We start from the raw sequence: 26,261 nt of genomic DNA, 5'->3' as shown, positions 1-26,261 counted from the left end.
TAAATATTTAAGTCATTAGACACATTTGCAACTCTAAAAATATTTTTAAAAACATCGCCGTGTTCAGAAAAAGCAGCTGTACAGCACTCCATAAATCTACTTTTTCTGCGTGTTCTGAGCAGAACCTGTTTCAATTTCAGTTCAGCACTACAGAACAAACACATCTGAGAGAACAGGCCAGATTACTTTTTGATCCTGAGCCTTTCTCCATCTGCAATTACAACTAATGCAGCGCTTACATTTCGGCTGCTCCATGCGGCCACCAAACCTACTCTAGAAAACAACCAAAGACCTACAAAGCGTCTGGTGCACGCATGGCCCCGTTAGTTCTGATGGGATCACTGGCTGAAGGGTTTGCCCTATGTGAGGGAATATGGGAGCTCTGGGCTTTGAATATCAGGCTCCTTGGGGGCAAAATAGAAAATACCTGCAGAGTTATAGTCAAGTCCCAGCCAAGAAAGGTGCTGGATCTCTGCCCACTATGACAGCTCTGACTTTGGTGCCCTGCGTCGCTTCTCCATGGGCCACTGCTGGATCCCACAGATCCCACAGGAAGTCCAGGCAACGAGCCTTTTAGTGCTCCAGATTCTGCCTAAGTTTTGCCCCCCAAAAAAGTGGCCTGAAGTATGACTGGTAAAAGTTTTGCCGTTGTCTGGCAGGAGGCAGACCCAACCCTGTCTCCCCCTGGCCAGGTGCTTGCTGCTAAGGGAGCTGTGGAGCCCCCATGCAGTGGGGCGCAGCACCTCCCGAGCATGCCTGCACCCAGTGTTTGCTGCTAACAACACCTCAACTCTTGGCAAGGTACAGCGACCCTTCAATTTTCAAGTAACTACCAAATTCAGCATGAGGGAGTGGATGTTGTTTTCAAAATTCAGGAATTAACACACAGAAAATATTTTAACCGCTTTTGAACATTTAACCTTACCCAAGAGTTTGCAAGAAGCAGTACCACTGAAAGGCTACCTACCAACTGTCTGATGTGGATTCTCAGAAGAGAATCACGAAGCAACGCAAGCAAGAATAAACATTTTTTTTTTATCTGCTTTTCTATAACAGCTTTAGGAATATCATATCAGCAAAAGGAAAAGCAACAACAAAAAGTGCTAAGAATGAGATTCAGATACTGTTTAGAGACTGGTTTGCATCCACAACCAGGGCTGGTGACTTCAAGGGAGAGTTTCTCCTAGAAAATCCTATTTAACACGAGTCAGTGTGTCACAGGCTCCGTATTAAATCTACCACATTCAGGATTTCAAGGGAGGGAGACATACACATGGTTTCATGCTTGAAAACTGTACCACCTATGCCATGCACATGCTAAAGCCTATACATAGCTAGGCTGATGATTTCATATTTAAAACTCCTTTCTTATATATACATGACATGAGCATATAGCAGAGAGATAACATGGGACCATACTGGTATATGGCAAATAACAACAAAATACAACAAACCTACAACATTTGCAAGTATCATTCTGATAATATTATTTACATTTACAATTTCTGTCTATTGAGAGGCAGCTGAGGAACCTCAGTTTCAGACAAGACCTGCATTGTCCTAAGCAAAGTGGGAATAGGAATTCCAGTGTAAATGCCAGAAGGGTTCAAATCTAGCTCTGTAGTGGATTTACAAAGAGCTGAATGAGGTCCAAAGTCTTTAAGGGTATGTCAACAAATCAAATTGAAAACACAGCTATTCCAACAAGGGATCTGTATGTACTTACATACCGCACATTGGCATACCTGCCATGTGAGAACTGGGTTTGGTTAACGTAGTTAGGAAACTCTTCATTTAAATTTTATTTGCTTCTCTCTTTTGAAAACAGCTTACTATTTTCTTTTTTTCTTTTATGGGCCACCAAATTACATGTGACCAAATGTACCTATTTAGTGAAAATGGGTTCCATTAGTATGTAATCTTATCCTTGCATTGTTTTCTTCTGAAGGAAAATAATGGGGAACAGGTGGTGATGCTTAGCATCAGGCTCCTGTTTCTAGAATTACAATCTACTGGGAGCCACCAGCAATCTCTGAAAGCTGTCATAAGTGCTCAGGAACTAGTATGATCCAGAGCACACTCAATACATTAAAGCGTCTTTTTGAAAATTTAAGTAGGTGTGACAGGAGAAAACTGGCTGAATGGCACAGGGATCCTAACGTGTCCCTGCAAAGGGTCGTGATTTCCTTCTGCATCCCACAATAAATAACTCAACCTGGCCTCCATTTCCACAGCAGAAATTAGACATTTAAAAAATTCAAATAGGTACCATATGCACTATAAACCTTTCTGGTTTAGCATTCAAATGGAGCCGCATTCACGTTGTTGGAAAATACGGGATTTAGATTCTCCTAGAAGAATATTAAAAAGCTGTTCCTTTACACTTATTTATCCTTTTCTCAGTATCACAAAAACAGCTGTGTTGATAAATATCTCCTTGATTTAGTTTGAAAACCTACTGATGTCACACCACACAAATTCACCCTGTGGGTCACGACACCGCGTGAGGAATGGACATTTCTTTGTTTTATCAATCCCATCCTTGTCTTACCAAATGGGAAGATGTTGAGAAATAATTCCATACAACTGACGACTGTGTTTTCCGATGCGTTCTCATGATGAACATGAGTCAGAAACAACACCAGCTAGAAGGAGCTAAACAAGCAAACGAGCATTATAGCCATGGTTTAAAATTTGGCACCAAAGCCAAGGAGTAGGACAAAGACAACACGCATTTGGCATGGCAAGTTCAACAGACATACAACTTTCTAGAAGGAGCCATTGAAGGCTGGCTGATATCCCCAGCTACTGTTTTGCACTAGATCTGCCAAGATACACACTTGCACGAGGAAGCACTTAATGCAGGTTTGTTCTGCGGCATTACAGTTTGGGAATGACAGAAGTTGAAAGAAGATATTTGCAGGGCCAGATTTTTTGTTGGTGGCAATTGGCAATCACCCACTGATTTCCACAGGCATGTGTCAAATTACACCAAGTAGTCAGACTGTACTTCTTGCATAGTGATATGATGGCAATGTTACATTAATTATTACTGTAGTTATTTGTTTTGGGACACCTTAGTCAAAGTCAAAGCAGTCCCTGCAAGCTGCAATCATTTGAAGCTAGGCTAATTTCAGCAGGTTTGGGGCTGGAGCATGTGTATTTTTGCTATCTTTGTTCTCACCTGAGTTAGCTTTCCTCTAAGAAGGCAGCATGATAAGCTGCAATTCTACAGGAATCACATTCCAATTCAACAGTGCTCAGGAAATTCTTTTACTGCTCCTGTTTTTTCCTCCAAGTCCTAATGCAGAGAGAATCACCTTTCTCCAAAGAGACTCATGTATGTGGTTCTCCTCATGAAGCCTATGGCTGTAACAGAAGACAATGACAAGGTGCCCATTGCTTTGAAGACACGATAGCAGGAAAACCGCCTTATAGAAGCAAGACAAGCCCAGTCCACAAAGCAGGGAGAGATGGCCAAAGACAAAGGTATTAGGGGAAAGAGAAGGGCAAATATTTTTTTCCCTCTTGACATCATGCTAACAGCAAAGCTTTTCTCTTTAAACTGTTTGTGTAAACAAAACTGTTATCACAGATTTTGTTTGTTTTGTTTTTAACTTAAGAAACACTAGTTTGGAGGTATGAAACCTCTAAGTCTTAATTAGCCTTTCTACCGGAAATCAGGTTGCTGATGTAAGGGGCTGTGTTAAACTGTCCCATCAGATCTATCCAGAATCAGCAGGGTTCTGAATTTTCTTAGTACAATAAACATTTCGCACACTTAGCACTCCTGAGAACCTGCATCCAGCTCCAGTAACTGAAAACACTTCTGGCATGTGCAGCACCAGCAACATTCTTGACCAAAAAGACAATTGCAGAATTATTATTACTGGTGATGACTGAACCAGCAAAAGTGCACAGCTTGATCCCAGGAAAGGTTTAATCTCCAGAAGATGAAATCATCCTCATCCTATTTGGTGAACTGACTAAATTTAGACATTGGGAAACAATTCACATGAAAGCAGGTTACGCCATTTTTCAAGAAACATGATTCAGAATAATTTTACTTGAATTCCAAACTTCAAACTTATCTTCTTATCTAACGGTGTTTTAAAAAATTGCTATTCTTTGATCAGTGAATAAGACTGAATACTGATGTTTAGAATCATGAATAATTTAAGTTTGAAGAGATCTAATTTCTGGAAGGTTTTTTTTTTTTTTTCCTCGTAACAAAATCCAAAGGTTTCATGTCTTTATCAAACTTCCCAAGAATATGTCCTTTTATGAGTTTTCCTTTTCCTGGCACTAGAGATTGCAGAACCTCTAATAACATCAGAGAATTGATAAGAACCAGAAAATAACTTATAACCTTCCTGCTTAATCCATAGACTGTAAATAGTATATATTGCATATATATGTATATGACCATAAAGTTTTAAGTCAGCTGTAGTGTATAAAAAAAAAAAAAACTATTCCAGTGGAAGAGACAGACGTTCTCCTTTCTATACCATTGCTAAAATTAAGTCATTGGCTAAATTCTTAGAAGATTTTAAAGCTAGAAATGCTTTAGTCACTTTCTGAAAATCTTTTTTCCACAGCCTGACTGATCACTTTCTAAGTCAATTGCAGCATAAATTCCCCTTAGCCTGGAGCACAAAGATTTTGGATTTAGCTCTTATAAATATCACAAACTTATAAATATTGTATTGCTGAAGCTTAATTTTTTAAATGTGTGTGAGGCAATAGTGATGAATTCTACCATGTAACAACTATGTTAGAGCAAAAGATAAACAGGGAATTGAATGCTTGATTTCCATGGATCTCCCTTTGTGATCAATTTTTGTAGCCTTCCAAGCACAATGATTTTACCAGCTTTTTTCAAAGAACAGAACTCTTCATTTTCAAAACCATGTGTTGCCAAATGAATCTCTAGTGAGTTGTATTATTCTGAACTAGCTGGGAGATGGTACATATACAGGAATATACATATTACATAAGGGATAGAGTTCATGGTACGGTGATTTCAACAGTTTGCTGATAAACAAAGTGATTACTTTTTGCCAGGTTGCATTTCTCCATAAGCAGAGCATGAGTACTTTGTGGCAGCACACTTTGTAGACAAACTGCATTGCCCTGCATTTGACGCAGTTGTTCACCCCTCTCAGTTTGTAAAATCTGGATCCAATTTTCAAATGAAAGATCACTTTGCTGAACATTTATTTTTACTGTGGAATTGCTTTACCAGTGTTTGGTGAATAGGCTCTTTTCAACCTTGGAGATTATTTATTTAGATTTTTTTTTCTCTTCAAAATGTTGGTGGAAAATGTTTGCCTGCTGGAGGGGCACCACATGCTTCTGATCTGAAGGTTGACTGACTTGTACTGCCTAAAAAGCACCTTGTCAGCAAGCAGAAGTACAGGCAGGAGGTTAAATGGTTGTTACATATTGAAATGAACTGGGAATTGCGGCCCTGGCTTCCAATGTCTGTCAGATGAATTGAGTTCCAGTCTAATTCAGAGTCCTGGGAACTTAGATTTCTATACGCTAAGGAGTTTACAAAACTGAAAAATGTAACATCGCAAAGAGATGGATGAGAGAGAACTAAACACACCAGCATGAAAGCTGCGAAGAATGAATGCAGCAGTAACCTGCTGATAAAAGAGCAAATACAGGTTCCCAAAGCAAATACTTTTCCTATCTGTGATAAATTGTGGTGTAGAAGAAGGCTTCTGCTTAGAATCCATAAAAAAAAAATTTTGTACTGCACATTTTTTTCATTGTAGGATTAAAAAGAAAAAAGAAGCTTTTTATCCCAATATTTTCTATGGGAAAATGGACCAGGCTCAGAGGAATCTTGCTCTTTCCATTACTTTTTTTTTGTTTCCTCTTAAGAATTAAATGCACTAAGTTCTGATATTTCCATGAATACTGGAACCAGAATATTTTGTCAAAAAATAGAGTTCCAAAAGTAGAATATATTAGATATGTATCTTTTAAAAACAAATATTTCCAAGGCAAATTTAGAAAAGCTGTTTATTTAAACAGTATCATTTTCAACCACTGTGCTTCCTATTATACTTTATGACATGTAACACCATTCTGTATTAATTTCATCTGTGTCTTTCTTCTCCAAAAATACCCCGATTACCACTGTGTAAATGTTTGGATTGGTCATCTAAGTTATCATCTTCCAAATGTTTTGCGTTCCTAAAAACATGAATTTATTTCAGAAAAGAGCATTTCCACATACCGGGGAATTTCAGATGGCATACAGTGATGAGATTTTGGAATCAACCCCATAAAAGTTTAGTATAACTGATGACTCAGTAGACCAAGCAGTAGACTTAAAAAGATAGGCTTCCCCTCATGGGCAAATTAAGTGGTCCTTTGTGCTTTTGAATGAGGTGGTTATCAATTGAATGCAGCTCCTGGAGCAAGGTTCACAGCATTCAGTTTCATTTGCACCCACAAAACAGCAGACCTTCTGGGAAGGTAACCCCTGCTGTTTCTCCAATACTTTGTGCACCCAGAATTGTTTGAATGAGTCGGTTCTTTTATTGCAGTTGAACTTCTGCATATGTACCTTCTAATACTGGTAATGCAATGCTTTGCAGATGTTGCAACACTTTGGAAGCTATAAGAAACTATTTTAACTATTGTATGAAGCCTTACTGAATCCCAAGAAGAGACTTAAATAAGATGTTAAATAAATAATTATTTAACAACAGTTCTTTGCTTTTAAATATACCATCTTGCAAAGGCATAATACCACTGTCCTATTGGAAGAATTTGGAGTTTTCAATTAGTTTTTGAAAATGCTGACATGAGAAGTGACACAGACAATGGACTGGAACAGATGGGTTGGGTTTTCTGTAGACATAGGACCATAGAATCATTTAGGTTGGAAAAGACTTTTAAGATCATCAGGTTCAACCCTAACACAACAAGTCCACCACTAAACCATGTCCATAAGTGCCGCGTCCATGCATCTCTTAAATACCTCCAGGGATAGAGGCTCCACCACTTCCCTGGGCAGCCTGTTCCAACGCCCAACCACACTTTCCATGAAGAAACTCTGCCCGATATCCAGTCAAAACATCCCCAGTGCAACATGAGGCTGTTGCCTCGCGTCCTCTCACTTGTCACCCAAGAAAAGACCAACACCCTCCTCACTCCTCTCGGTTGTAGAGAGTGGTGAGGTCTCCCCTTAGCCCAAGTTCCTTCAGCCACTCCTCTTATATCTCATTTTCTAGATATCTATGACATCTAAATAGGTGGGATGATTTTCAAAAGTGATTAAGCACCTAGTGCCTTCCATCTACAACATGTAATCATTGCTGGAATCTCAATTTGAAAAATCAGCCAGCATACCTAAAACTGTAAAAGGGACCTGACAGCCCCATGTTAGCCAGAAGAAAAAACAAAAACAACCCAATCAAAACAACAACAAACAAGCAACCAGCCAAGCACTTGTGGCCCTTGTAAATACTATATCACATGCCCATTATAAACAGCGTGCTCAGATAACCAATATAGTATGTATGCACAAAACCGGCAGAATAAACATATACACCACTAGTTGGGATTTTCTTTTTAAAAAAAAAAAAAAAAAAGTGTTAAAATCAAAGTAGCCAAGCTCAGGATAGCAAGTTCCTTTGCATGTCTGCTTTAAAGAAGAGAGCAGACTGGACTGGGTCACATCTATCAAATATCACATGCTGCATGTGTAACACAGTATTTTCAGGCTGTGCGAATTACCACCTTTGTGTGATGCAGATGGACATCTGGTGACATCAGCATCACAGTGAGGAAAGACAGCCCCACCACCCCAGCACTTAAAACGCAGTGACTTTTAGTTAGGCTCCCTACAATTTCTGGTGACACGGACCTGAAAGATAAAGTGGGAGATTCTTGGGCTGACTGCCATCGTGAGTTGCTCTTTGTTCTCTTGAGCCGTTCTTTGTTCTCAGCTGCCTGTGTCTATCTGTAGATGGAGCCTTTGCTATGAACTCACAAGGAAGTGATACTCTGCTGCTGAGACCAAGTTTGCTGACCTTATCTATGGTTTGTTGACCTTATCTATGGTGAGCTCTGCCTTCAGAGATCTGAGCAGAAAAACAAAGATGGATTCTGAAGGCAAATGTAACTAAATTCATTGAGTTACAAAGAATTTGCCACAGAGGCTCCCCACAAAATTACAGGATGTGTTTATGAAGTTTCTATAAAATATGAAGATACTCAGCCCTATGTATAATGATAATCTGGGAGGAAAGAATTTACTCACAAGCACAAAAGAGCTTGAGGAAGTAACAAAGGAAAGCCCCTGCAACCGAATGACTCTCCCCCTCCCCAAACAAAAACATTCATTCTGAGTGATGAATGGTTTGAAAATCTGAACCCTTTCTGAAAGTATTTACTTCCTTTAGCTGACCAAATGGTAGCAAAATTGTTTGAAATGTCTACCCCCACTTGTGTGCGCTACATACTTTGTAAATCTGTCCTAAGCCTCTTTGTCTACTGCTTCGTTTTTCCATTTCCTTTTCATTACAGTCATGTTTTCCATTCACTGCAGTGATCTCTCTGGAATATTAATGCGTAGTCTAGAAGTCTCTCTGGGTAACAAACCCACACTGAAGTTTGTGGGAGTATTCACACTGATTTCAGTGGACACTCCTGGACCTAAAGTTCCAGTCCAGCAGAGTATTTAAATATTTGCCTAACTAATGTTTATATACACGCATCTTAAATTTGGTGAGTAAGACAACATGAATGCTTACATTGAACCAGATATGCCTAAGCTTCTTGATAAATTGAGGTAACAGGCAGGGTTATTAATGATATCAATAACATATTGATACTAATTTATGAAATTAATATTAATAATAAATTAATGGTAATTTACTATTGTGTTTAGTACCTACCAGTGCAATCCCTCTTCTCTGTGTTTGTCTCATCTCTGAGCAGTTCCATATGGCTCCCACAGCATCACAGGGCGACAAGCTATACCATATGAAATAGTAGTTCCTGGCTCTCTGATAAGTGCACACCATCCGCTCTTGGTTCTTCTAGGAAAAATACTTAGTGATAGCTCCCCGCTCGCCCTTTTCCATGCCATTCATTATTTTCCGTCTTTCTGTCCTGTTCTCCCACGGGCATCTCTTTCCCAAACTGGGTGATGTGCCCCATTTAACATCTCCTGTGTTGAAGCAGTTATTCTGCTCTGATTACCCCTGCTGTCCTCCTCCCCCATCCAACCCAAACTGCTTTATATATATATATATATATACATTTTTATTATTATTATTTTTTTTTTTATAAAAATGCATGCAGTTTCTCAAGAAGAGCAGCACAGCAAGCTTAAAAGTAGTATAAAAATGTGCTTGTTTTGTTCTCACTTGCTGTTATTCTGCTTGGCTTCCCCCCCGTCTCCCTTTGCTGCTACCTCAACATTAACTGACTGACTCTAATTTAGAAGTTATCGCTTTGCATGTCTAACTGTGGTCACATTACGTTGTGTACATTGTTATACCTACAGAAATGGAATTTCACCCAGGGTTTTATTTCCCAGACGCTCAGTACACTGGATTTTACTGCAACTCTTTGTGGACCATTTACGTTCTTATTGTTCTGAATATATTTCATCAAAAACTTATGTGCCTCACTAATCCACTGTTTTCCAGATAATTTTCCAATACGTTGAGCAGCACCAATCTCTAAAAGATTTGTGTAAAATTTCACTTACACCCTCCCTGGATTGTGAAAGCTGGCCATTTAGTCCTGCTTATTTCTTCCTGTATCCTGATCAGTTATTAGTTATTCTAATCAGGTCTGAAATGGGTTCTCTCCTGGCAACTCAGTTTCTTTAAAGCTTCTGTACTTCAGCTGTAGCTCCGTTCACACAACAACTTGAAGAGCAGTGGCAAACTGCTTTGCGAGAAACAGCATCATTTGATTTTGATCTGTCATTAAGCCTTGTAAAAGAGTGCTATTTTGAAACATTAACCTTAATGTTATCTTTACAAATACGATTAAGGCTGAGTATTAAGAGAGCATTTTGTGAGGCAGGCTGGAAGGAAGAGGGAAGCCTCAGCCTCACACATGTTATCAGGACAGCAGAGCATTTGAGGTTTTTTGTTCTGGAAAATATTCAGGTGAAACATACTGTGAAAATAAACTTTAGAAGAAGCAAATGTTCACAAAATGTCTTCTTGCAGCTACCGTTTAAATTAATTTCCTGCCAATGGGGTCATTTTGGACAGGAGGGGATCAAAAGTAAAAGCAGTGTGAAACTTTGCTAAGTTTTCCCAGCATACAAGCACGAAGACTTCCAGTGAAGTCAGCAGCCCCAGGAGCAGCCGAGCTCCTGATCCTGCGGTAATACAGACACGTGTTGGACTACTGGCAGTGCACGAACTGCATTCCTGGCTGGTCTTGTCTGCTTGAGCCATTTCAGCAGCATGGCTCATCCCAGCTGAATTTCAGCCCTGCACCACCTAAGCAGCCTTCAGCTCCTCTAGAAACCGGTCTATGGGTAAAGCTCAAATTCAAAGCGCTACATCTCAAAGGACTTGCATGTCAGGGGAAGAAAGAAAAAAAGAAAAGAAAAGAAAAGAAAAAAGAAGAAGAAACAACAAAAACACACACACAGAAATTGAGACCCAAATACTGACCAGTACAGAATACAATACAGCCAGAAGGAGCACTGGAGGTCAAACCAGGGAAAGAGAGGAAATCAAATCCAGAAACTAAGTGTCAGATTCTGTTGTGCAATCTGTTTTCACAGAATCAGCTAAATCTGAATTAGTGAATTGCACATCAGCTTTTGCTCTTACCACCGCTACATCCATGGTATCTGGGAAATGGCCTAGACACATCTCTGGAGAACAGCATGGGTCCGGTGCTTCCAAAAGGCCGAAGTCAAGACGTTCATGTGTCAGATACATGTGCCAGGGTAGCTGTCCCAGCTGCACAACACATGATGTGTCAACTGCTTTACATAGGGTGGGTCAGGAAGAGGCTCATTAAAGAGAAAAGCTACAGCTCTGCTTGCAACATCTCTGCATCCTTGTCCGGTTTTACACCAAAAAATAAAAATCACGCTGCTTTCAGAAAAGAGTTACTCTGGATGGAGACTAAAGTCCATCCAGAATGGCCAGATGAACCACGTCTGGTACATTAGATACAGATCCTTCACTAATATTTCATATCATTATTTCATTGTTGATGGAATAACGTATTCTTACTTAACTTTTTGTGTAGTAATTATTATAACAAAGTACTCTAGTGACCAAATTCTGACCATCTTACATAGGTGATGAAAGACAAGAGTGCTTCTCCATGAGCATACTTTGCAGCGAGGGAGTCTCAACCTAACAATTTCCTCTGAGCTGAATTTCTCTACTGCCTAGAAGTGGCCACAACCCCTCTCCCTGAAGGCCCCCACAACCTAATTCCCACTGGAAACACTCAGAAATGTTAGGTACACAAACACCCTTGAGATTCATCCCATCTGTAAACTGGGGACTAACCTCTGAGGTGGCTTTCTACACTTAAGTGTGTTTCACCTCTTGGGTCAGATGGCACATTTTGCAGAGTTAGGAGTGTTCGCATGGCATTTATGGGCAGCGTGAGCTTCTTTCTGTGGCCACATTTTTTTGGTGCATCTGCTGGGAAACGGTGCTGGAGGGAAGTGAGTTACACCACTTCTTTGGGTACTGAACTGTCACCGCTGCGGTCGCACCCCTCAGTGGACCTGAAAGCTATTCCTGAATGACTGAAGGTACCATCGTGTGGCTGTTATAGAGGATAAGCAGTCTGGTCTCCTTTTCCCCAACCTTGACCCATCTGTTCTGGCCCTTCAGCTGTAAAATAGCTGCAGAGCATCGCGGGTGAGAAACCACTTCAGTCCCACTGAAGTCAAGAGTGACACCACATCCCAGACCTGGAACTCACACGCTGCCATCGTACCTGCTCGTACAATGAACACTCTGGCTTCTATTTATCTAAAATCTTTACAACAAAGCCAAGACAGCGTTATCCTGCTCTTCATCTGTTTGGTCCTATCGAAGGAGGATTCTGCGGGTAACTCACTGAGACAAGAGCCTGGAAGTGGATCCCCCCTCCAGTGCTGAATGGTATCTCGGCTAGCCTGTCCTGCCTGTGGTACATGCCTGTTCTGAAAAATGAAAGATTTTCACAGTGCTAATCCCCGTTACACAGGCAATCTGCAGCCCATTTGCTATTCCTTTTTGGCTTTATTTTTAACAGGGCCTTAAAACATATTTTTCCTTAAAATGACAACATTCTTTTCTGCCCTCTTTGTTCGTGGGGCTTTGTGTGCTCATAAACAGTTTAAGAGTTCCCTTCACACCTGCGATGCACATGTGTGCCTGTAATAAAGGCTCTCTTATCTATCCTGTGCTGATAACTTAAGAGGACAGTGTTCAAGAAAAGGCACCGTCCTTGCAACTGTGATAAGCAGAACCAAACCCAAACCTACAGCAGCGACAGTAAGGCCAGCGTGCCTGGGAAGGAGGGAACCTGACCCATGAAGGTCCTTAGAAATCTGTTTTTCAAGGTAGTAGGGGTGTCCTTGGTTTGGCACTCTGGTATTTAAACTCTCCGTAACCTGAGTTCATTGAAGTGCAGAAATAACAGAAATCCCCACTTGCATTTCAAATGAACATCTGCCTGTCAAGTATCTCCATGCATTAAGGTCTTTAAACTTTCTACAAATGTTTTTTAATGAAGCTATCCAGACCGATTCATTCAAAATCATGCTTCCCAGTTTGGAAAAATTAGGAAGAGAAGTGGGGAAAAGCTAATCCTGAAACTTTTGACTTTCAAATTCATTGTTCCAAATGCCCAAAGTTTCAGCACTCCTGCTAGTTGACCACCCTACGCTTCAAGTGAAATCCAAAGACAAAATCCGCTCTTGCACAGTCACTAACAATAATAATATTGCCTTTCAACTTGTGATTTCTCTCTGTCTACCACTGCTGTTTAGACAGTACTTACACCAAGATTTTCATATGCATATAGACAAACATATAGGCTAAGAAAGCCTGAGTTCCTGCATCTGAAATCCTTACAAAATTTGCACAACTTAGTACATTTTATATGTGTGTGCCATACCAAGAAGTAGAACCTCTTTTTTTTCCCCACAAAACAGAAGAGGCACCTTCTTTCCCACTCAAATCAATTCCCTAGAGAAATGAAGGGATGGAGTCATCCTTATCCCTCCTCCTGGCCGAGAAGGAGAACTGAAGGAGTGGGAGCTGAGAAGCCGTGGGGAAGGCGTGCAGACCTGTGACCTCTGACCAGGCTCAAAGACGCACGGAAGAAGCCTGCATCATCCCAAGGTCTTGCTCCATCCTTCCTTGAGCTCCCTGGACTCCGTGTTGCTTATTTGGAAAATCGTGCCAACAATGCTTCCCAATTAACATAATCTGAGCTATGCTACAGCTATGCTGCTACTCAAAAACAGCTTGCTCAGAAAATGCCCCCTGGAGACTTGTTTACACAGTGTGGAGCAGATCGGCACGCATCAGACTTCCACGCCATGACTTCTCTTTTCGGCTGCCTTGTGGAGGTTACGCTCTGCTCCCGCTGCCCCGGCTTCAGAGCCGAGGTCTCAGAGGAAGGAAAACCCCAAGTCGGCCTAACCACAGGATGGTTTGGGATCTGCGAAGCTTTCCCAGTCCTTTTTAGCTTAAGCACTGGTACGAAGTCTGAGAGAAATTTCCCTCCACAGAGAAAAGCTTAATCTTCTGGTTAGACAACACCACACACTACAATTTGATACTTAATAAATTCTCTCAAAGCTATAATACAAGTATTCACTTGGTCACTTATCCTTTTAGCAATAAAAAACAACTGAGAGTGAAGTTCAGTTGCAATTTGTTGCAGCTGCTGTGGCAAGGACCCTCTTGGAAAGCAATTTCCAGAGGATTCTTCTTGTTAAAAAACCATTTCCTTCGCAAGGAGTGGGGTGTCTGGAAGATAGCAGTGGGGACAAAACCAAGCACAGAAGTTTACAAGCATTCCTGAAGAGCTTTTTAAAAACCCTGTATTTATTCAAACAATTACAAGAACATTTTATGCAGCTGAGCAGTTTAGCCTCTCCACCAAATACAGACTTCTAAGCCTAGCTTTTGATAGACATTTTTCCTCATTGTCCCTGAGAAGACACAGGCAGCAGCATTAACACTTGGCCCCACCACAGAGAAGGTGTGGACGAAGGATATGATCTCCTGGTTTCCCAGTCCTCCCATGGCTTCCAACATTTCCCTTCTGCAGCACTGACCCACACTTCCTCGCTCTTCCTGCCACAGAAACTGACTGAACTGCTTTGTTATGAATAATATATACAGCAAATTTAGCTTTGTTGAGAGTAACAGGGACCGAAAGGGTTTGGAGGAACAACTTCCAGTGGCACTGAGCAACCCCGTAGTGTTTAGCTCACACTTTATGGCGCACGGTCAGTTCTGTGGCCTAGGTGGTGTCATTATTGCTACCTAAGTGGATGAAACTGAACTTTCAGAATGAAACTGGACTGAAATCTCAGGATGACAAATCTGATAGAACTTTCAGGCTATGCTAAATGCATGAAACAACTGATGTCTTCACATTTACTTGATGGTTCCCATCATCCCGGGCCATTAATGAGGTGATCTCCCCACAAAGAGAAGAAGAACTATGCCAGGCTGTTTATAAACACTCACAAATTTATCATCAGGTAACACACCAGCCTTCTCTAGTCTGTCAGATGGACACCCTGTTCACTGATGCAAACCCAGGATGGTAGCAGCTTTTTTCACCACCTTCCTGCTTCTTCAGTTATTATTATCCCTTCATGTTTTTCACCATACCCTCCACCTACACATGAAAGCTGTATATTAATAATCTAATCACAACCTGTAACTCTTTCTTCGGTAAGGAATGCCATCGTCCTCTTCACCCCTAAACAAGGAGATGCTCATTTATCAGCTCCTGTCCCCCTCCATCCCTCCTAAAAAATGTCACGGGAGACCTGGTGTGAACAGGAAAGAAGTCCCCACCCAGCCCTCCTCCCACCCAGGAGAAGTGGGAGGTTTACAGCTCGGTCTCTGTGTGCTGGACAACCTAATGCCCCCCTATAGAGAGATACACAAAATTTTCTTTTTTATCATGGAAGAGATGAGCATCTCCCAAGCAAGGTCACCACGAACTGGAAGGGAGGCAGGCTCCGCTCTTTTGCTCTCAAGCCACAAGAGAAGAGATAGAAACACAGCAAGTTCTGCAGCCCGGACCTGTGCTAACCTTGCCAGCTAAGGCCAACAGAAACCCCATTTAGCCATTTTTTTACCCAGCTGCTGCTCAGGACACAAACTGTCTGCCAAGCCCAAAGCTCCTGCTTGCAGTTCTATGTCATGTTGGACAGAGGTTTTCCTCCTTTAAAATCTACGCTCTGTAAGAGCTCACCCTGAAGAGGGACCATATAAGCAAAAGCACTTTGTGTTATACTCTGCATGAACAAAGTCATGGTAAAAAAATTATGGAAAGCACCAGTAAATCTAGCCACCGTAAGAGCAGGTGGAGGCTTCTTTGTAGCATCAGGAAGTCCCAGAGCTACTTTCATTAGTGACTTCAGAAAAAAACCCAAGATATTTGTGATGGCAGCCAAGACCCACTTAAACACAAGACCTAGATTTTGATGGCTCCCTCTGAGTTGACATGAATACTTGATACTGGCCACCAGAGCACTGGGGCTGTCCTCTGTGAAACACTACAGTTTTGCTGTTTAAAAAATAAATAAATAGGAAGGGAGAAAGTCACACGAAAGCAAAAATGTTAAATACAAGATGGTAGCACATCTGACATTGCTTTTTTTTTTTTTTTTGACACCATATGAACCTTTCTGATGCTTGTGAGAATGAACTGAACTAGGTTAACTCCAACTAGATTAGTCAGGCTTAACATTTTGCATTTCTGTGACTGGTTTTACATATTTACATATTTACATGTTTTACATATGATTCTCGATCCCCTTTCCAGAGACCTTGTTTTATGCCAAAATGCCTCACTTCAGGATCTTTGCAGGCTGTCCTGAAGAGATGCACCATTTTCTGTATGCAAAAAATTACTATATGTTTACATACAGTAAATCATTACTAAAAGCTACCATGCTCTGTGAATAAAGGCAAAATGAAGGAGCTTTTCCCTCATAAGACGCATTACTTTCAATGATTCAATGGCTAGTTATGAATGAGATTCCAAAAACAAAAGTTTCCTGCTACAACACAAACATATTCCGTTTGCAATTCCTTTCAAGAGATCTCCATTTTCGGCATTTAAGCCTTGGAGGGAAGAGGTCACAGTGACAGCAAGTCACTGCTTCGCTCAGCGCAAGCTGCCAAAACGCACAGACCGGAGCCCGGTCCTCCCATTCACTGGCCTGACGAGTACACTTTTAAAAGCATGCACAGCCTGGTTCACACTTACATGATGCACGGAGAATGAGGCAGAGGGCTTGCAGAGCAAAGCAACACCTCATTCCCAAGCATGTGCATAACAGTCCACCTTCGCTTGCTGCTAAAAACACTAAAACAATGCCATTTGCAGTACATATGTGCAACATGCATGTCTCCAAGATTCATTACTGTGCATATGAAAATTCAATCATATCAAAGCTTAGCTTTAAGAAAGTCCCAAGGGGCTGAACTGTGTGCTTATGCACTTTGAGGGGGGAAAAAAACAACAACCCTTAAACTTTTTTTTTCTTTTTTTTTTCCTATTTTTTTTTTTGTAGAATTATTCCAGTATTTTCCTTTAGTAAGAACAAAATAGCTGCTAAATGACTGAACTCCACATTCTCACTGCTTATATCCATCTATTTTCGTAACTCAGGTTCTGTTTCTGGGCAAACACAGATGTATAAATCATAGATGGAGTTAGAGTCAATCCCAAGAAAACTGTAACTTAAATGAACAAAACTCATTATTTTGTTTGAAAACTGCTGTGCTTTGGTCATTTAGCACAGCCATATGTATCATTTTATACTCTTTCTCACCTTACCTTTTGTAGCTCTTTCTAGAGCAGACGATTCCACAGTTTGGAAGACCTGCAAATTCACCTGTTTTCACTGCAATTTGAAAATTGCTTGGTTTTCATGAAGTTTTACATGAAAGTAAATCTGCCCTTCATCAAAAACAGAAAAATTGTACTGAAGAAAAGTGATGGTTTGGGGACACATTGTCAGCGTACATCCTATACTTGACCAAAAAAGAAGAGATGAATGTACATGTTTTCTAATGAAAATAAAGACTTTTGCAGGCAAAATTCATTTAAAACATACAAAGCCAACCTGATCTTAGGCAAAATTAATTAAAAAAAAAAAAATCTTCTTGGCTTTTGTATAGCCCTTGCACATCCATTAACGTAAAGCTCATAGAATTTGATTTCAACCTAAAGGCACCAGAAATGCAACCTAAGACAGCTGAAATGCAAGGATTTTAAAAAAAATATATCCTCAGTTTTCTAACCTATTATCTAAATACACAAGGAGCATTACCGGTGGAGCAAAAGCAGAAAGGCAGTTTCTGTTTTTCTTCCCTGTTCTGAAGGATCACGGCAACCTCTTCTCCTTAGATCTGTCACAAACGTCCAGGGACTGTAGCGCAGGCACCGTGCCACGGAGCTCCCCGGCAGGGGGCTTCTGCAAGCCCAGGTGGGAAGGGAAGGTCTCTGCCTTGAAGCAGAGTTCTCCAAATCATCGCTTTTACATATGTAAAAAAGGATTGTTAGGATATACTTAAAAAAAAAAAAAATCCCAGAAAGACAAAACCGAAGAGGAAAGCCATGCACGCAAAACAAACAGAAGCAGGAGCTTTATGGGACTCCTCCTTTGCGGAGTTAAATTCCTCCTGAATGACATTTCCAGGGTGAGGCATTTGTAAGTACAACTGTAAAAGGACCAAGGCTCAACTGACAAACCATGAGATATGAAGTGCTTGCAAGACGCATCCGGTGTTGAGATAATTAAAATCAAAATTAAACTTGAGCTCTACTTGCATCTGTGAAGCATCAGTTAATCAAACATAATGAGTTAATCAGACTCATTTTTCTGAGGGCAAAACGTAATCATGCATCATCTTTTGTCTTGTCCTTAGACTCCGACAGACACTAACTTTTCCTAAGTATTTGCACACCCGATAGCACATCAGGGTCCTGGACATTTTCTAGGCATTGCTGCAACTTTAATAGGAAAGAGTCCTAGTAAAGCCACTTTATAGAAGCTTTTACTCTATTTTAAGAAGTCAAACAGTAATAACAAAGTAACGGGGACTCCAAGCATGACCCGGGAAGGAGATAATACCCTGCATCCTATATTTTTGCAATCCAGAGACAAGCCACTCAACTATTTAGCAAGACTGCTGCCAGTAAACCAGTGTCTCCCAGATTCCTAACAGAAAAGAAAAAGAAAAAAAAAAGAGCAAAGAATACATTTTCTGGTGACCTCTGCAGATTTAGCAATCCTGAGCTTTTTTGGGTTCTGTTTTATTTTTTCATTTATTTATGTTTTAAACTGTTGCTGGATGTAACTTCTAGGTATTGTAATTAATTTATTTTTAATCCAGTGGAGAAATAATTCATACTGTCTTGGTTTCTAGCTATTCAAGATATTGCGGTTACATTTTTGGTGTCTTTGGTACATTTTACTGTAACATTCTCAGGGCGCTGCAGTCAATTACTAAATCTCATGCTGTTTTACTTGCTCCAAAGCATCATCCAAGCATTTTCTAGCAAGTTTTTGTGGGTAACTATGTCCTGTTTGAGAAACACATGCGTGTCCACACGCTGATAGGTATGAGATCAGCGTCAATGCAGACATTTTGATTAATGCCTTTCTGGTTTGGTTTCTGTGGGCTCACGGCTCCTGGCTCAAGCTGGGATAGAGTAAAAAAAACAACAACAACAACAACAACCCTACATTTTAAAAATTAAACCAAGTGCATTTGAAACACAAAGGCTTAACTGGTATCTATCATGCCTCCACAGTGTTATAACCTGCCCGAGCTTTCCGCTCCTCTCTCCGTGCTCCAAACGTGGTCTCTCTCTCTCTCGGGCACCCCACGGTCATGCCAGGCCCCCCTCGCAGCCGTCCTGCTTCTCCCCTTCGCTGCTGCTGCTCCCGCTGTGCGCGTGGGGGAAGTGGGAGGGACGGTCCCAGCGGGAAGCACAAACCCAGCGAGCTGCTCAGCGGCAAGGGGAACGAGAGAGATGACTTGCTGGGGAAAAAGAGCCAAAAGAACAGCTTTTAGCTGGGCCTTGGGAAGGGCAGAAGGGCAGAGAGCCTGCAGATGGAAGAGGGAAGGTGGCTGGAAGGAAAGCCTGGTAGCTCTCTCCCTACCAAATCACTGAAGGATGCTGAGCGCGAGGGAGTGCAAACCCCAGCACTGATGCAGGCCGCGGAGGAGAGGGTGGACTACAACCCGGAGGCAAGAAATCAAGAAGTTGGTGACGTGAATCAAAGGAGCTGAGGAGCCTTTCATGCAGAAACCTATGAACGGCAGTGACCGTCGATCCCAGCTGCGACACGTGGGAATTTCTCTTTCACATTGTGTCCCGAGGACGCAGGAGAGCTTGCCCTAACGCAGCAGAAGCTGTGCCTAACACGCAGTAAATTAACACACCATTGTTGCTGATCTGGCCTTGTTATTTATGGCTCTGTTCACTGCCTTTTATTTAATTAGAGAGATGATATATCCGAAACAATTTTCTAGAGGGGCTAACTACTGAAATATTAGCTGTTCCTGGAAGCCGCCCCTCTAAATCAAGCTTTGAAAGGAAATTGGTGGCAGACAGTATACGGTGCTGACCCCCCTGAAAAGTAACAGTACAACATGCACTGTACGATCCTATTTCTGAGCATATTTTTCCCCTGTGCAAAGGCTGTAGACACTTTGTGATTCCCTGTGAAAATCGGAAAACATTAACAGTTTGCGGAAAGGGGAAAACAGGAGTGATGGTGAAGAACAGCAAAGACAGTGAAATCTCACCGATTTAGCACGTCAGTGCTTCTCATTCTCTGCTGATCCAAGGTAGTAAAGGGAATAAGAACAGAAAATAAATAATATTCCTCAGAAAGACATAAAAATGCAAGTCTTACTAAAACCCACACTTGCCCTGCTGGTCCCTCCAGCAAGCCAAATCAGCTTGCTTCGCTCACGCAAGTATTTTCATTAATTTGAACTGGAACTTTGCCTGACAAAGGAGCGCAGGATCTTCCTTTTCTGGGCAGAAGCACTGTAACCACCAGCTGAAATACATCAACACTCCAGATAAGCCATGAACTATTGTATCCGTTGATTTATTGCTGATTAAAGACTCCCAAGTTGCTCCTAGTCCTACAAATTAACGTAATTGAAAATGTTGCATTAACGTATTAAAGAAACACTTTGAAAGCGTGTTAGTCTACCAAACTAAATAAGTAAACAGATTTCTGGTTGATGATCCTCTGGTCCTCACAGCAGTTTCGGTGAGAGTCCTCTGATTCCCACCGCATGTATCAGCAGAGAGCTCAATGCACACCTCAGAGCTGTCACAACAGCCCTTGCAAAATTCTATTAACTTGCCTTTAAGCTGCGTGTCCCTGGTCCTTAATAAAATTATTTCCTAGTTGTACAAGGCACTCAACTCACTATTTCATGGTACCGCGATAGGAAAAGTACTTCCATTTTTGACATTTTATAAATTCCATTAATGCAAAAGATTGTTTTGGAAAGAAAAGCATAGGCAGCTCTACTCTTGACAAATGGCAATACAAAACTTCAACACAAAGTCCCATCACCTTAACAAATCAAGAACTAACCTAATAAGAGAGCAACTTATAAAAATTATCACAATGTCATGTCTTAAGCGGTTGAAACCACTTGTGACACCACTGTAAAAAACGCAGCGGCTTACCAACCCTGCAACTGGAAGCATCGCCAAAGATAAAGTCTTGTCACAAAAGTAACTACTTTCTTTTTTCCTTCTTTTTACTGCAATTCTGTGTTAACTATTTTGCTTCAGGTTTAGGGTCAAAAATAATATCTACAATTATTGCTAGTGAATCTGAGTCATTTTCCTGGTGCACACTGGTGTAAGACCACGCAGCACAGAGAGAGGGGAACCAGCACTGACAGCCCTTGACAGGAGGTGAGACTTCTGATCCTTCAGGGGGTTTGCTCAAGGGGGGATGGCAGAAAGAGGCTCCCACAGGTGAAATCATGGCAAGTGCTACAAACAGGATGTCCTACCATGCATGCCAACTCTTCTACCATTACAGAAACTTGCAGTTTTGTCTCTGACTTGTGAGTTCATGCCGGTAACTAGAAATCCACTGCAAACAACTCAGATGGGCAAGCTAGGGTCAAATCTTGCAAATGCCACTCATGGGCAGTGCAACCTGTTTTCCAGGAACTTGGTAAGTTATACTCAATCGTCCTCATCATTGTGCCGAATACACACTGAGGGAAGAAGGATGTTGTACACAGGGAAAGGTGGCAAGACCTCTCCAAAAGGCAAAAAGTACCTATCGTGCCTGGGGCTGTACAGCACAGCCCCACAGCGACCTGCACAGAAACTCATGGAACAGATAACGCTCAGCGGGAAAACGGGTCCTACACGCCGACTTGTTGTGAATACACAGAAAACAAAAGAAAACCCAAGGAGAACATACAATAAAGTGTACCATGCTCCTGTATTTCCTCAAGGTGATTTAGCATAATAATTATTACAACGTGCACTAAGAAAGAACGCAGTACTTTAGTAACATGAAACTTCAGCGCAGCATCTGTTACTAAACTTTGCTCAGAGGTAAGGAGAGGCGACCAAATTCTGGGTGAATTATAAAACAATTGAGTGGCTAGGGAAAAGAAAACTTGGAGAAGTTTAAAAACAAATTTCTCACACGCAAGCCCCAAAACTACCACCACTGTAACTACGCCTGCACACAAAACCAAATGATAACATTCAATTATTAGGAAGCTGATGTGAAGCACTGTAATGAATTTAGGGGATTGCATGAATTTGAAGCTTCTCTGCTACTTTAAGGAAAATGTAGGCAAGACAGAGACCCTTAAGGCACCAAGTATTTTGCCTTTTTAGTGCTGAATGTTGGCAGCTCCCTTGCTGCTAACACTGTTTGTCGCTTATGAAAAGCAGCTGTATTTTGAGGTACCAATAATACCCGATAGTAAGTAGTCTATATTTTCTGAAGTAGCCTACCTCCTTCAAGAGCAACATTCATACCATCCAAGTTGAGGCTTGATAGAAAATTGGAGGACTGATGGCTTAAAATACTGCTTTATAGGTTAGCACAAATAGAGATGAAAGAACATTTCCTATCAGACTTCCAAATTTCAAAGCAGGCTAAAGAGAAAAGAAGCCTCTGTAGTTCACAAGCATGTTAGGGTCTCTTTTTCATAAAGTTCTCATAACCTTTTATTTTCTCCTTACACTCAGACTTCACATTCAGGGCTGTTACTCGCTGCTTATCTCATCTGGATATAAACGCACAAAACTTCTAAAACCACTGGAGCGTATTCGAGACAAGAAACCCGGAATTTATTTTCTGTCATATTAAGCAAATGAATATGCCCTAAACTATACCACTGGGACAGCATGACTTTTCATTCTCACTATGGAGAAAGACATCAGAGATTAACTTGCTAGGAGGGATTTTTAAAAGTAAATTTCTTTTGCCACTGGAAACGCCATGTCCACTTAATGGTCAGATTTTCCTCACCTATTCGAATTCAATTTATTCAGTGTCTTAGAGTTAACAAGGAATTTCTTCCTTTACTTCCAGCAACCCTTTGAAGGATCCAAACAAAGAAATACTGAGGATGATTTTCTTTAGATTACTCTTTTTTTCATCAGTTACTGATCCTACAGAGAAAAACTAAAGGTTTTAAACCTTCCAACTACCACTTGCAAAGTTCCCAATGCCTCTTTTGAGATGACCTTGTCCCAGACAACCCGGATGAAGTAAATTAATCAACGTAATACAGTAAAACTTTGAAAGCAACATGAGAGGGGGACTAGCAACTCTTTGCATATAGCACGCAGACGGACAGACACTCGAGCAATGAAGCGATGTCCTACCTCTCCTTGCCGGTGATAGTGTTTGGGAGGTTTTCTCATCTGCTCTAGCATTTTGCCCTTCTTACTGCTAGCAAGCGTCAGTCCCTGGTGGATGCCTGTGGATCTGTTGGTTGCCTGAGTTGGAGCCTCCCCCATCAGGGTGGACTTGATGGAGTTCACCTTGGCGCTGGAGCTGTCTAGCTGGGAGCTCTCCACGATCAGGACCGCGGCTAGTAAGAGGAGACAGCAGGAGCACTTATTCCACATCAGCATGATCATCTCCCCTCCCCCCAAAAGGATTATCTTTCTTTTTCTTTCTTTCTTTCTTTTTTTTTTTTTTTTTTTAAGGCAAAGTAAAAGAAAAGAGAGGCATAAAAAGGTTCGAAAAAATATCTCTCACAGCTGTTAATAAGGCAACGGGTTTCAAAGCCACACACTCAGGGAACTGCTGTTCTGAGAGAGAGGGGAGAAAAGCAATAAAAAAAAAAAAGACTCCCCTAGGAGGAAAAAAAAAAAAACAAAAAACGTGTCAAGTCTATAGGCACTGAGCATCTATCGGGTCTGTGAAGTGGTGGCTTTTTCCTCCGGGTTCTTGAGAAGTCCAGGCAATTCTTTAGTGACAGCGAGCAACAAGCTGTGAGGCAACTGCACCCGGGCAGCTCCCGCCAGCGCAGCCACCAGCACGTTTGCTCCAGCTTCAGAGGCAGAGCGAGCGAGTGACTTCCCCCTCTCCTCCTCTCTCGCCGCACAAGCCAGCAGAGAGGAAACTCAAACCAGATCCAATCCGAGCAGCACCGGCAGAAGCTGGGCTTCGTTTTCTTTCACTCTCTCTCTCTCCCCCTCTCTTTACTTTTTATTCCCCTCCTCCTTTTTTCTGTCTTTTGCCTCAGCCTCTGCAAACAGCGGGAGCGAAAGCGCATGGTCTCCTCCTTCTCCTCCTCCTCCTCCTCCTCCTCCAGCCCGACCGCTGTGGGACGAGGGGCTTGGGGCAGGCAGGGGACCCCGGGGCAGGCAGCAGACCCCTGGGGCTGGCCCCCACCCACGGCAGGGCCACGGGGCTGGGGGCAGGCAGGCAGGCGCCCACGCTGCCCAGTGCTCCCCTCGTACCCATGGGGGGCTCTGGCAACTGCTCGCTGCCCCCTGGATTTTTATAGCCACCCACAGCTCCTTTCCTTCCCTCCGCCCCCAGCCCGGGGGGGGGGCACCCTCCTCATCCCCCCCAGCTCCCACCTCAGCCTGGCGGGGAGCTGGGGCCTGCAGGGCCACGCAGAGCCCCGGACACACATGTGCAGCCCACAGATGCTTGGGTACCCAGCTGGCTTCTGCCCGGGCTCCCCAGATTTCACCAGCCCTGCAGCACCTCGAAAGCCTGCTGCTGGCGAGCAAGCCCTGCCAGAGCTGGTGGCCGACCCCCAGGCCCCATCGCCTGGGCGGCTGTCACACCGAGCCGCCCACAGGCCCCTCGCTGCTGCCGGACACGGCACCGCCCTGCACCTTCACAGCGTCTTCGGCACAGGCACGCATCCACACATCCGACTGCTCGTGAAACACAGAGGTGCTGCTGGCAGCACGCACGCTCAGAGGCACTTCTATCTTGTGCCACAGCACCGAAACCACCTGATTTTAAGAAAAGAAAGGCAACGGACACAGAGGGCAAAACCAGCAGAACGGGGGTAAACCCAGCTCTCAATTCTTCCATTACCTGCCAAAGCGTCGGCGCACAGGGCGCACCACGGGGCAGCCTTGTCCAGTGGCAGGGTAGCCACAAGCCCGTGTCCTTCCCCGGGCTGTGCAGAGCAGCCAGCCCTAACCCTAGGGCCTGCGTTACACCACACAGGGCATCTTCTATGGAGCAGATTAGCATGAAACATCATCCACAGCTCAAACCTTGGACTTGTGCAAACCGATTTCTTTCCATCTCACAGGGAAGATTTTTTTTTTTAGCATCTTTCTTATCATCCGTTATTTTAGGAGATTATAACTTTTTTTTTTTTTTTTTTTAAATAGCAATTAAAACGACATACCAGTCCCCAGCACTGGATTTTAAATTGTTCTATAGAGTATGACACTTGCTCTCACTCCTGTATCAGATGAGCTCACCTTTACTGGTTATGAAGTTAGAAACAATTTTATTAGAGCCTTGATTTCTGAAAGAATGTAAATTTCTGAGTTTAAATTTCACATTTTTCCTGTACTCATATTTGCAAGGAGCAAGAAGTGACAACTAACTAAATAAAGTTATAGCATTTGTCTTCTTCACAGCCATTTCCTTTTTCCATCTTTATGCAGCCTTCAGCAAATTAAAATTCTGTCTTCATCTCTAATAATTCCTGACAACATCCTGTAAGGGAATGTTTCTAGAAGTTCAGAAAGCAATTTGCAATCACACAAGACAGCAATAAAAGCCAGTCCTTTCTGATTGTTTTTGACTTGGCCTTTGACACCTAGCCCTCCCTGTGTTTCACCCCCGCCAAGCCCCAAAGCCAGCGCAAACCGCTAGCAGGGCTGCAGGAAAAGCTCCAGCAGATAATTTCACTGAGAGTTGGCCGTGATCCACACAACCACCATGCGCACGCAATCTGCAAAAGTGCATCCACAGAGCAACACCCAACCCACGCGGACGTACGTGAGCTGCCTACACACACGTGCATGCACCCACCCGCTCAGGCAGGCTCACGCCGAGATGGAGAGACACAAACTGGTGACAGCTCCCTGATTACTAATCAATCCTGAATTTCCTCTTACTGTTATCACTGACTGACAGAGCCACATTTTGTGTTTTGCTGGGGATAGCACAAGCTGTAATTCACATCTCTTCCTGGCATTCTCTGTACGTGTCACAACGGAGCCTTAGTGTTGACCTGTCCTGCTTCACGGCTGGTAACAAATTCACAAAAATACAGCATCCGCAGGTTTTGCTTCGTTATGGGCTGCAGGACCACACATTGTATTGGTATTTTGGCTGCGATGGATGCTCTTTTAAAAAAAATAATAAGAAAAATAAAAAAATCCACCCGTGTTTCTTTTACAGAGGAAGCAACGGAAATATGTAAGTCAGCAATGGAGTACTGACCACCAAAGTCGCCTTGACTAAGGCAGGATTACAAAGAGAACAAAATAAGCTGATGAGACACACAAAGAGAATCCATGAC

At 42.3% G+C, this 26,261-nt stretch overlaps 1 protein-coding gene across 2 annotated transcripts in view; it reads right to left on the bottom strand.

Moving 5' to 3' along the window:
- DKK2 (dickkopf WNT signaling pathway inhibitor 2) overlaps nucleotides 1-25,054 on the bottom strand; it is a 45,487-nt gene extending 20,433 nt beyond the window's left edge. Inside the window, exon 1 of one of the 2 annotated variants that reach the window (XM_080590697.1) lies at nucleotides 23,131-25,054. In XM_080590697.1, the coding sequence (XP_080446823.1) occupies nucleotides 23,131-23,388 (258 nt within the window). In that variant the 5' untranslated portion in view covers nucleotides 23,389-25,054. Of the gene's footprint in view, nucleotides 1-8,921; nucleotides 9,460-23,130 lie in introns of those variants that run through there. The other variant, XM_080590698.1, reaches the window with a different exon arrangement.
- Nucleotides 25,055-26,261: the final 1,207 nt, after the last annotated feature.

The sequence above is a fragment of the Anser brachyrhynchus genome, assembly GCF_964034855.1.
Source record: "Anser brachyrhynchus genome assembly, chromosome: 4".
NCBI classification, from domain to species: domain Eukaryota; kingdom Metazoa; phylum Chordata; class Aves; order Anseriformes; family Anatidae; genus Anser; species Anser brachyrhynchus.
This window is presented reverse-complemented; position numbering and strand designations above follow the sequence as displayed.